Here is a 12,403-nt window from a genome sequence, read left to right on the forward strand (position 1 = left end):
TGTGTCCTTTGCTCCTAACCACTTGGGTAAAGCAGTCTCTAAAATTACTCTGGCTAAATGGATGATTTATGCTCAAAAAAGTTTAGAATTACCTCACCCCCTATTTCCCATTCTACTAGCTTTAATGGCCACTTTAGCTGCTTTTTCTTCCAGAGCTTTTATTGATGATATTTGTAGTACAGCCACTTGGTCAATGATTCATATTTTTGTTATGTATTATAAATTGGACATTATCTATAGAAACAGTGCTTCCTTTGGTTGGACAGTGCTCCTGCATGTCCTTCCATAGTGTCCACCTGAGAGTTACATAGCTGAGGACTCTGAACAATAAGTGAGGAAGAATGAAAAGGACAACATCAGATTTATAAGTTATGCACTTCATATATCTTGGCATCCGTGTTGTCCATTTTCATTCTTCCTCACCTTTCCCCAGCATAGATGTTACTGGGACCCTCATAGATGTTATTGGAACCCTCAGGTTCTTGATTTGAGCCTCAACTAAATTGATATTGTCTGGTATATGGTGACAAACCAATGGCTTTAGGGCAGCAAACTTGATCTGAGGAGGGAAGGACTAGGGCATTATAGGTAGAGGGAGGAGCATGAGGCATGGATTTGAAATCTTATAAAATGCGGCCAAGTCAGATCCATGGATCGGATCCTAGACCCATAAGTGAGGAAGAAAGAAAATGGATGACACAGATGCCAAGTTATGATAAGTACATAATGTATAATTTGAGCTGAACAGATCTGGGCTTGAATTCAGCTTGTAGTTATTGGTTATCATAGGATCATAGGTTCATAGGAGGTTACCAGACTAATGGCTCTAGGGCCCTTAAAAGCCTAGCCAGATTCAACCTTTGATCCTTATTAGGCCTAGGGGCATGGTATGGTCAATGATTACAAGCCGATCTAAATCAGCACCGACTGCCCCTATCCAATAGGGACACAGGTGAAACCTCTGGGGTGAATTTACAGTTTCCCATCCAATTGCCCAAGTTATGCTTAAACAGAGTCAACAAGGGGCTCTGTTAAACTTGAATTGGAAGTTTGTTCCAGAGGAGCGGTAACCTCTGTGAGACATATCTGTCTCTCCAGCAAGTTCTGTTGATATCACAGGGTAGGTTAAGGTCCCCAGAGTGAGTGAATCATGTACCATTTGATTTATGAATGTGCAGCATAGCCATTAAGGCAGGATTAGAGGTTGCTCTGTATACAAGGCACAGGTCGCCTCTGAGTAGCTTATATAATATAGTGACAGTGATTTCCATCTGTCTGCATATGACATGTGCTGAAGATTCTGAATTTTCTTTGTGAGAAACCTTTAAGGTCTCTCTAGTTGCTGCAGGTGCCTGGTAAGATAAATACCAAAGGGAGCATTGCACTTTATTATTTGCATGATGAGGGAAGAGTACAGCAGAGTCATAATCTCTTTTGTTTTGGAAGCTATCCCCTTACTTATGAGGTAAGCAACATAAAAGGCCTTCCTAACCATTGTAGAGACATGGTGATCAAAGGTAATGTTGCTGTCAACCTGTGTGCCGAAATCTCTCACCGCTGATTTAGAACTTAGGGTATTACTATTAATATGGTAATCCACAGGGACACTGCCTTTGCTGAACGGGATGATAATGCATTTTTTTGTATTGAGTTTAAGTCCATGACTTTGCCACGAATCACTGGTTTGAGTAAGCCCTTCTTGTAGAATGTTGACATCATTTGAGGACTCAATGACTGCACCCAGTTTGGAGGTATCTGCAAACTTCGTCAACCACAGACCTTTTGTTTTTGCCTGTACTTCTGAGAAGTAGATTCCAAACAATAGGGGGCCCCAGCACTGATGCCTGTGGAACACCACTGGTAACGGGTCTGCTGGTGGAGGTGGAATCACTTATTTTGAATGTATGTGTTCTGTCTATGAGCCAGTTTGCAACCCACTTGACTATATATGGGTTGATCCCCAGTTGGGTGAATTTTTCAGTGATGCCTTTGCTCTTCTATGTTTCATTACTACTAAGAGCACTGCCTTAGTCAAATTTAAATATTTGCTATGCGGATGTTCTTCTATATGCTCATATCTCACCACACACACACAAAAACTTTCTTAAAAGAAACTATTGCATTATCAAGATCACAGTGGTAAAATAACTGCTTAGTTCAGTGATTAAAACACTGATTATTTCAGCTTCATACACACTGACCCTTTCTATCCATGTTTATCCTGTGTTTGGAATCTGCATTTTTTGCTCTCATCAAAAGGTAAAAAGTATTTCAAATAAATATTTTTGTTGGTAGCAATGTTGAATTTGGTGATGCTATTAACTCATCCAGTAGGAGCATCTTTCCACTTGCAGCTATAGACTGGGAAACGTACACCCCCACTGCTGTACAAGGACAGAGATTCCTGAACTTTGTTGATACAAAAGCCCTGGAACAATTTATTAGATTACTCACTAGAGGGAATAACACCTGGGATCTTTTCCGTACTGATATGGGAACGTCTTGCATCATCCCTTGCATATCTTCATTATTTGTTAGATCTGTCCATAAAGTACCTCCTTCAATTTAAAACTGAAACCAGAGATCTCTCCACCCAAGGTACCTTCAGAAATGTCTTTAAGACAAAATACTTACTCCTAAGTGATATGTTGGCAAGCTTCAAATCCCCACCAAACCCAGTTAACTCCACTGGATGCACATAAATTGACACCGCAACACTATGCCAGCATGTACACAGCTGCACAGATGTAGCTGTACCCCATAGGAACAAGTGTAGAGCAAACCTCAGAAATGAACCCGCATGATGGAACCATAATATCAACATGATTTATAATAAAAGTAAAAGCATTTTGACCAAAAGAAAGAAGAAGAATTCCCATAATGTTAGAGCCCTTGTCAATGAAATAAACAAACAACTCCAGAGCGTAAAAAAATCCACCAATCCAAGTTTCAGGTTAAAATAGCTACCCAAGCCAAAGACAATCAAAAGACATTTTTTAGGTATGTTTGCAATCTCAAAACATAATACAGCAATGCACTGAGCTGATTGTGAATGATATTACCTATGAGTAAATCGGAGAAATAGCATTTAGTCAACCAACATAAAAAGAAAACAGTGAAAATAAACGCTAAAGAAATAACGGAATCCACCAGGAAGAGTACGACAATCTAGGTTAAAACCACTCTTTAATGTACAAACACAGATGATTTAGCGCTTTCATCCACAACACTGTAGACTTCATCACTATTCCTGGTGGATTCTGTTATTTCTTTAGCGTTTATTTGCACTGTTTTCTTTTTAATGATGTTACCTACAATGAGGCTGAAGATATAGCTAACATATTGGCCGATAAATTTCACTCTAACTTTACCCCCTCTCTCCTTTCTGTATGTCCTACAAGATATGCCTGAAACTGACTTGCCTCCAGCTGTCAAACAAGATCTCTTAAAAGTGCAATCAAAAGCTAAAAATAGTGCATCCATAGGTTCTGCCAATGTCTCTGAATGTATCCTAAGTAAGATGAAGCACGATTTAGCCACACCTCTAACAACACTGTTCAATCTCATCCTCCATACAGGTTTTGTACCAAGTGAATGGAGAATAACTGCAGTCATTCCCTTGCATAAGGGAAGACCTTCCACAGACCCAGGCCATTGCAGACCAGTAAGTCTGACTAACCTCATTGCAAAGCTGTAGAAAGAGTTATCATGTAATTAATCAATCAGGACATAGGGAACCTCCTAACACTAGACTCATTACAGTTTGGATGCATCAAGGGCAGGCAATACTTACCCAGCCTGGTGAATTTTTTTTTTGAAAAGGTCACCAAAATAACTGAGAAGGCAAAATGTTGCATATTGCATACCTAGCCTGGCCAAAGCTTTTGGCATAATTTCACCACTCATGCATAGTAGAAAAGCTAAATAAACTGTGAGTAAACTTCTATGTCACCCACCTGATTGCCAGCTGTGGACTCCTCCAGAGTTCTGTGCTTGAACCTATCCTGTTTTGCACTACTTTTCTGAAGTAAAAGCCAGAACCAAAGGGCTCTGGCTGACTAAGTTTGCATATGACTGCAAGCTAGAATCCCCAAATGACTTAGCCATCCTGCAGGAAGGCTTGTCTCAAATAAATAACCTGTGCCAAAATCATGGACTGAAACTAAATTGCAAAAACTGCATTAATGAATCTTTTGGAAAGTCATCTACCCCAGGGAACCTCCACATTGACAATATATCACTAAGAGCTGTCACAGTTGTTCAGGATTTCAGAACATATATGGATAGTGACCTAACTTTTGACCAACGTGTCTGTTGGAATGTCCTTCTATATTGCACAGCTTATAAATAAACAAAAGGATTGGGTCTAGATCTAGGGTTATCATTGTCCCCCTATACTCAGCCTTCATTTGGCCAGTAATTGAATATAATGCTCCCTTTGGCATGTATCTGTCCAGGGACATGCAACAACTGGAACACCCACAAAGATAACTTACTAAAAGGATACAAGGCTGAAACAGTATGTCCGACATGGACTTACTCAAAGCCCTGTCACAATACTCACTGTCCTACAGACTGCTAAGAGGTGACCTGTGTCTGACATACAAGGCATCCTATGACCCATTACTGATAGATTTACTGCACACCAGCAAGTCAAATGGCATCAGAAATACTCGATCTAGGAATCTAAACCTCTTCTGCAACATCAACAGAATGGTTGGATGGGCAGGTATATCTTGTAGAGAATATCACTGCTGTGGAACAGACTCTCTTTCTACATAAAACAAAGTCCATCCCTGTCAATATTCAAGTGCAAGATAGATCTATGGAGGGGAAACAGAAAATATACCCCAGAACTGCCCCTGTACTACTAATGGATAGAGACAGCTCCTCAATGCTTTATCCCATGCATGGGTCCCCTCAAATTATCTGTAGTCTGATCCCAGTTATTCTCATTATGGTTAATATATAATTATCGACCGTGGAATGGGTAAGGCCAATCTATAACCAAATGGCTTATTTAGAACACAAAAAAGTAAACTGGCTAGGCTGAAAGTGGCCTGCAAAGGCAGCTAACCTAGTACTTACAAATGAACCTATGAATTTCCTATTGTTATCTATTATTTGCTGTTAAGTCCCACTAAGTGTTTAGTACGTATTGAATAAATGTACATAATTTCAGAATAAGCATGTCTTTTCCAGTACACAGTGTTTTGTCTGCACAATTAATATGCAGATTCCACTTTTCGTTTGTTGTAGCTATTGTTTGTGCTCACTTCCAAGCTTTGCTCTTACTGTGAAATGATGCCTATAGATATTAAATATCTATTTTTGCTTATTAAAGTATGTATGCTATATAAGTACTCTATATTTTTAATTTTTTCAAGTGTTTTGGGTTTCTAATTATTTGGGTGTGATTAGAGTTCATGAAATTAGTATTGTTTCAGTCTTTGATGTTAGCCAAGAATGCCCTACTCAGTTTCTGAAATGCCCCCAGAACTGTGTCCTTCTGCAGTTCATATGCACATATTGGTAGCATGTTTAAGTGTTATTGTAAATTGTTTTATTAGTCCTGTCACTCTTATCACTATTGGAACTCTCTGTGTATCTTTCTTCCACATTCCTCTCATTTATCCCTGCAAAACTTGATATTTTATGACTTTGTGTGCTGTGGGTATCAGTAGATGCCCTATGAGACAACAATCACTTATATTTTATATACAAGCAGGACGATACACCATGGGGTATTATCTGAAGCATTTACTGCAGAGCAGGGGAAGTACATAGTACGTGGGATATAACTTCATCAAAGGGAAATTGCAGAGTCTTATAAAATGCTTAATTAGCATGCAGTAGTAATGAACTACACCGATTTAAACAGGTGGCATCATCGGGTAAAACAGAGGCATGATAACAAAGAAATGAGCAAGCTGCAGGTCTCAGTCTGAGTTCAGCCATGTATGGATTCTGCTCATAATTCAGGGTATCTATGCACTTTTAAATCCATTCATTTATAGATGAGAACCAGAAGTTTGTTTAGATATGGCTAAAGTACTATGAGTTGCTCCAAGAAAACTAACTTTTAAAAGCAAACATGTAAGCAGTTCAAAAAATAAATATAGAAATATGCAAAAAAGAATGTACTGGCTATGGAAGCTCAAAACATTTGCATATTTTATTTTCTGTTTCATTTCTTAGGTAAGCAAACTTGAAAGAGAAAAGTTACAGGAGACAAAACGAATCAGAGAACAAGAACAGAACAAGTACACAGTCATGGTCACAGAGCTCAAAGCAAAACTCCACGAGGACAAAATGAAGGAACTACAGGCTGTTCGGGAGAACTTACTCAAACAGCATGAGCAGGACATTAGTCGAATGTCAAAAGTTAAAGACTCAGAAATTCAGCGTCTCAAAGCACTGCTGAATGCTGTGAGGGATGGAAGCAGTGACAAAGTAAGGACAGCTCTGACAAATGAAGCCAGAGAAGAGGCCAAGAAACAATTTGATGCTGAGCGCCTTAAACTTTTACAAGAAAATGCTGAACTCAAGTCAGCAAAGAAACAAGCAGAAGAAGCACTTAATAACATAATTCATGCAGATCGAATTAAAGCGGGAGAACTACGGAGTGAGCACCATTCTCACCAGGAAGCAATAAACAAAATCAAATGGGAATGTGAAAGGGATATCCGCAGACTGGTAAGCAGTAGGATTTTAAAAATGATTACACTGCATAATTTTGTATAACATATTTTCATCAAATTCATGTTTGAAATAATTATCCTTTATGTCACAAGAGTCGAATTATTTAATATTGCGTTTTCCCCTATAGTGTAATTTAAGGTCTGTTTCCAGTCATTAAGCTGAAAGCCATAACTTCATCAACTGCTAATTTTCTCTCTCAGCAAATCAAGCATAAACAGGTGTACCTGTGATGGTTTACAATGTGTAAATGACACCAGTATAACTTGTACTTAAATTTTGAAGTCTACATTTTTTGCATCATTAAAATAATTACCTTCTCCTTGAAGAAAATTTCTGATATCATTTAGTTCATTACTTTCAGTAGCTATTTTCGCTGTATTTATTTATTTATTTGACATTTTTTTTCCGGGGTGGTCTGACTGGGTCTACAGAACCCGTTTTCAGCAGAGACCCAGGGAAGAAAAGCACCACATACAGTACAATACAAATACAGTAAAATCCAATGCAATAAAGATTACATTAGAAATACTATACAAAAAATAAGTTGAAAGAACAAACTGCTATGTTGTAATATATTACAACACATCTAAACAGTTCTATACAGTTAAAACATTACAGACAATAATAGTCACTCTCATCATACGTGATGTAGAAATAGCAGTTAGAAAGTTAGTGATGCAGACGTATAGCGAGAGAGAGTTAAGAAGAATAGAAGCAATAAAGCCTCAGCAGTAGCTTAAGGATATGGTATAGAAGCAGAGAAGGAGTTAGAAGAGCTTTAGGATCTTGCAGTCTGTGAGGGATTGAAATGTGAGAGAAGAGGAAGACCTGAACATTAGACAGGCTTTATGCAGGAGCAGAGCCATGTATTTTTGCGATGATTTTTTTAAAGAGGCTTTGAAATGGGTTAGGGCAGGAATAAAGCTGGTAGCTAGAGGTAGTGAATTCCAATGTATAGAGAGAGAGTATGAATACAGAGCATGACCAGGTTTTCTTGTGGTTTTTGAGATAGCTAAGAGATTTTTGTCTTCTGATCGTAGGGATCAATTTGGTGTGTAAGGTGCGACTAGACTGGCTAGTGCAGGGCATGCAGTAGGTTTGAAAATAAGGTTGTGCAAGGTGGATACCTGAATAAAGCTAAGTCAGTTGGGTAGTTCAAGCCAGTTTAATTCTAGGAGTGGTTTACAGTGGTGTCTGTGATATTTAGAGTTTGTAGCAAACTTTGCAACTTTGTTGTAGCACTGATCCAACTTGTTTAGGGTAGAATTTTGTAAGTTAGTTAAGATAGGGCCACCATACAGAAGCGAGGGAAGTAAAAATGTTTTTGCAAGGGTAGTTTTGGTTGCTGCAGTAAAAATATTTGTTTCTATATAAGAGTCCCAGTTTTTGATGAGTTTTCTTTATATTTTGCTGTATATGGGAGTCAAATGAAAGTTTATTGTCAATGATAACACCTAGAAGTTTGGTTTCCTGCACTATTTCTATGGCAGTTTTTTCAGATGCAAGGATGTTGAAATGATCAGTGACAAGGGAGGTGCTTTGGGGATGAAAGAGCACTAGTTTTGTCTTCTTTGGATTATGAACAAGTTGGGCATTTCTTAGCCAGGATTCAACTGCTGTAAAGGACTGTTGAGTTTTTGAGAGTAGTTCTGGTAGTGATTGAGCAGTGCAGATTATGGTGGAATCATCAGCATATTGAATGAGGGTCCCAGGGTGAGAGGCAGTGTGAAGGTTGTTTGTGAAAATGTTGAAGAGTAGGGGTCCTTGGATGGAGCCTTGGGGTACTCCAATAGGGTTGTGTAGAAAGGGTAAGAGTTTATTGGACCATTTCACTGCTTGTTTACTATCCTTGAGGTAGCTCTGAAACCATTTTACTGTGTTATGTGAGAAGCTAGAGGTAGAAGTTAGACAGTGTGTTCAAAAGTAATGGGTGAGACACTGTGTCAAAGGCCTTAGAGAGATCAAGGAATACTGAAGCTGTATAGAATCCTGCATCTTTGGCTTTGTTCATGGTGTCTGTAAAAGATAATAGGGCTGTAGCTGTACTGTGGCTAGGTCAGAAGCCATGCTGGGTTTTGGTTAAAAGATTGTTTAGCAATAGATATTGCATTACCTGTTGAGGGATACTTCTCTCGAGAATTTTGGATATGGGTGACAAGATGGATATAGGACAGAAATTGGATGGATCAAAAGAGTTGCCTCCTTTGTGGATGGGGGTTATGTGAGATTGTTTCCATAAGGTAGATACTTCTGATTCGGATAAAGACCTATTTATAAGGATACTGATTGGGTAGGCAACTGAGTTAGCAGCCAGTTTGAGGTAGTACGGGGGGAGATTGTCAGCTGAAGTAGAGCAGGATTTTAGTTTTTGTAGCAGTTTCTTAATGGTGTCAGTGGGTATGGGCTGAAATGAGAATGGGGTTTGTATGACATTTTTTTTGAGTATGGGTGTTAGTGGTGACAGGGTTAGAAGTAATTGATGGCCTGGGGTTGGTGTCTGAATATGTTGAAGGGTGGGGGGGGGTCCAGCTTTAAGGGTGTTAGTAGGTCTGAAATTGATTTTATGAAGTGCTTGTTAAAGTTTTCGGCTATTTGTGATGGAGGGGTATCAGGTGATAGGGTGTGCTCTCCATTTCTTCCAGGGTTAAGTAGAGAAGATATGGAGTGCCAAAATGTACTGGGGTTGATTTTATGCTGGAATTGAAGCTGGGAATAATATGACTTCTTATCTCAGTTGATTAGTTTTGTCAATTTGTTACATAGTGTTTTGAAATTAACATGATTTTGTTAATTTTTGTTTTGTTTCCAGGTTGCCCAGGCTAGGTCCCTTTGCTTCATCAGGTGTTTACATTCCTTACAGAGCCATGGTGCTTCATCAGGTGTTTACATTCCTTACAGAGCCATGGTGCTGAGTTCTTTTTGATTCTTTTCATACGAATGGGAGCTAGTGTACTAAGTATGTGAAGGAAGGTGTCATTAAAGTATAGCACAGCATCATTAAGGGATAGTTGTTTAAGGGGTGTCCAGTCTATATCCTGCAGGAGATTGCTGAATTTATGCTGGCAAAAAGTTCCTAACTGATTTTATAGTGTGAACGTTTAGTTGTTGAATGTTTGTTCTACAGGAATAAGCTGGTAGATGATCACTCAGGGAGCTAGGCAGTGTACCAGAAGAGGGGCTAATTAGCAGGGTGGGATACTAGAATCCAGTCTAAGGTGGATTGGCAGGAAAGATCTTTGCTGTATCTTGTTGGAGCATTGATAAGCTGAGAAAAAACATACAGATTTATACTATTTGTGGAGGAGTCAGAAGCTATGGTTTGCCAGTCTATATTTACGTCTCCTAAGATTATTGTTTTAAGGTTTATTGTTTGGGATGTCCAGGATAAAATATTTTCCAACACTGGTATATTGTTACCTGGTGGGATATATATTAATATTATGCAAATTATGTTTGATATATTAAGGTTCAAAAAGGAGATTAGTACCTCAGCATTGGAAAAGATGGGTATATTACTGGTATAGGGTGTGATGTTGAGTGTAGAGGGCTAAAGAAATGCTGTCCCTCTCCTTTTTTTAGATCTATCTCTTCTGGATATTGCAAAGTTTGGCGGTATTATTTGTGAGTCTTTTACATTGGGATGTAGCCATGTTTCAGTAAGGGCTAATATGTCAGGTTTATTTTGATCAATCCAGGCAATCATTGGGGCTGTTTTATTACATATACTTCTAAGGTTAATTGCAAGTATGTTTACGTCTTTTGGGTTACTCTTGTGGTTAGGATTTGTGGGTGGGCCAGGGTTAGGATGTATGTCTCCACATTTGAGTAGATAGGTAACGAGGAATGAGTACCATGGGACGTGTCTTTTATTCCTAGGTGAGAGTACTGGTGTCAAGTGTGGTTTCATAGGAGGTCAGTTTGTGGCTTGAATAGAATGGAAGGGTATAGGGGAAAAGCTGGGAGGAGATATGTGAGAAGCTGTGTTGTTTATTGGACAGAGGGTTAGAGGAGGTTGTTGATGTACATTGGTGTGTGGGAGGATGCAGAGATATAGCTGTAGTGAGGTTGGAAATTAAGAGCAAAGAGGCCAGGCAAGTTAGGAGGAGCATGTCAGCTGTGATGGTGGGTTTAAAAATAGCAAATGTGGAATGTGTGTGTTTGAATGTAGTAAAGGTGTAAATAAAGAGATTTACTATCACATGTTCAATATAACATTATTTGAATTAGTACAGGTGTAAATAAAGAGATTTACTATCACATGTTCAATATAACATTATTTGAATTAGTACAGGTGTAAATAAAGAGGTTTACTATCACATGTTTAAGATAACATTATTCGAATTTACAGATGTCCAAATCAAATGTTCGGAAATCTGAACACCAAACAGTGTAAATGTCGAACCGAGCATTTCAGTGCAGTCGAATGTTGAAAATGTCAGCTACACTGAAATGGTCCTACCTACACAACATACTACAACAGATTTTCTCCACACCCCCCTACTTATATATACAAACTCCGAGATCGCACTACAGTGAGGGTAAGGGTACATTTCCCCATCCCCACTATAGTGCGATCTGCACCGCAGTGTTGGAGCTGACAACAGCGGCCATTTGCTCATGTCAGCTTTGGCATTGTGGTGATTGCCCTACTAGTTCTGGCTGCTAGACCACTCAACCAATTGGGGACAAATTTCAACAGAATGAGGGACAAGTCAAGAAAAAATCAGGGACAATCAGGGACACCTTTAAAATATTAGTGCTATTAACTTGAAACATTGACAAAATCAGAGCATATGAATGAATACACATTTTCTGAAGTAAAAGAAGTCTATAACTCTTAATTATTGTCATTATTCATTAAGTGTAATTCACCACCTTTCCTCCAAAAGTCACTAGTTTTAGGAGAGATTAAGAGGGACAGAGCTAAAATTTGAGTCAAAATCAGGGACATCCCTGAAAATCAGGGACAGTTGAGAGGTAATCTGGCAAGTGGTTTTCGCACATAGTTTGTTCGTCTAAAAGACAAATGAACATGTGATAGTAAACCAATAAATATTGTTATGATGTGATATGTGTGCAGCTGCAGGTAAGGTTCAAATGTTTTGACTTCAGAGTGGGCTTTAATAATGTGGTTGCAGTTTGTGATAAGGATGGGTGGGGTTGATGTGATTGGTCAATAGTAAAATTATGGTGCAATGCTAGTTTGTGTGTATAGTAGAAGAGAAGGTGGTGAGCCTGGAGTTATTTAAAATAGTTTGAGATTGTGATGGTAGAGTAGAGTAAGATGCAAAAAAGTATAGTAGTGGGCATGTGAGTTCAAGGGGATGGATGTAAGCGAGAACAGATAAGTTTGGCTAAATAAAAGAAAATACGTTGTGTATGAAATGTGGGTGTGGACAAGGTTGGGTTGTATGTAATTGGATTATAGGAATGAGGAGGAGTGGTTTGCTTAGGATAAGAGTAGAGGTGCTGGTGGAGGGTGGTATATGGGGGAAGGGCAGGGGAGCAGAGTGAGCAGAGCAGGAAGAACCCCCCCCAGATGGTTTACCACCATAAACAATCAGTGAGGTAGGATGCTCATGGATACAAAAGACAAGTTGTCTGAACTCTAAATACTTGTCTCGAGTCACAGCATCTAATTTTATATTCATGGGCTTTCCTTGTCTTTCCAGGGATATGTTACACTGATAAGAGTGAAATA

General features: G+C 38.9%; 1 protein-coding gene across 2 annotated transcripts in view; it reads left to right on the forward strand.

Moving 5' to 3' along the window:
• The window catches only part of JAKMIP2 (janus kinase and microtubule interacting protein 2), a 1,408,623-nt gene that overhangs the window by 912,615 nt on the left and 483,605 nt on the right, over nucleotides 1-12,403 (forward strand). For both annotated transcript variants that reach the window (XM_044069136.1, XM_044069137.1), the window contains exon 5: nucleotides 6,199-6,696. In XM_044069136.1, the coding sequence (XP_043925071.1) occupies nucleotides 6,199-6,696 (498 nt within the window). The remainder of the gene's footprint in view (nucleotides 1-6,198; nucleotides 6,697-12,403) is intronic.

Source organism: Protopterus annectens, chromosome 4.part0 (genome assembly GCF_019279795.1).
Source record: "Protopterus annectens isolate FY-2018-M chromosome 4.part0, PAN1.0, whole genome shotgun sequence".
In the NCBI taxonomy this organism is placed as follows: Eukaryota; Metazoa; Chordata; order Ceratodontiformes; family Protopteridae; genus Protopterus; species Protopterus annectens.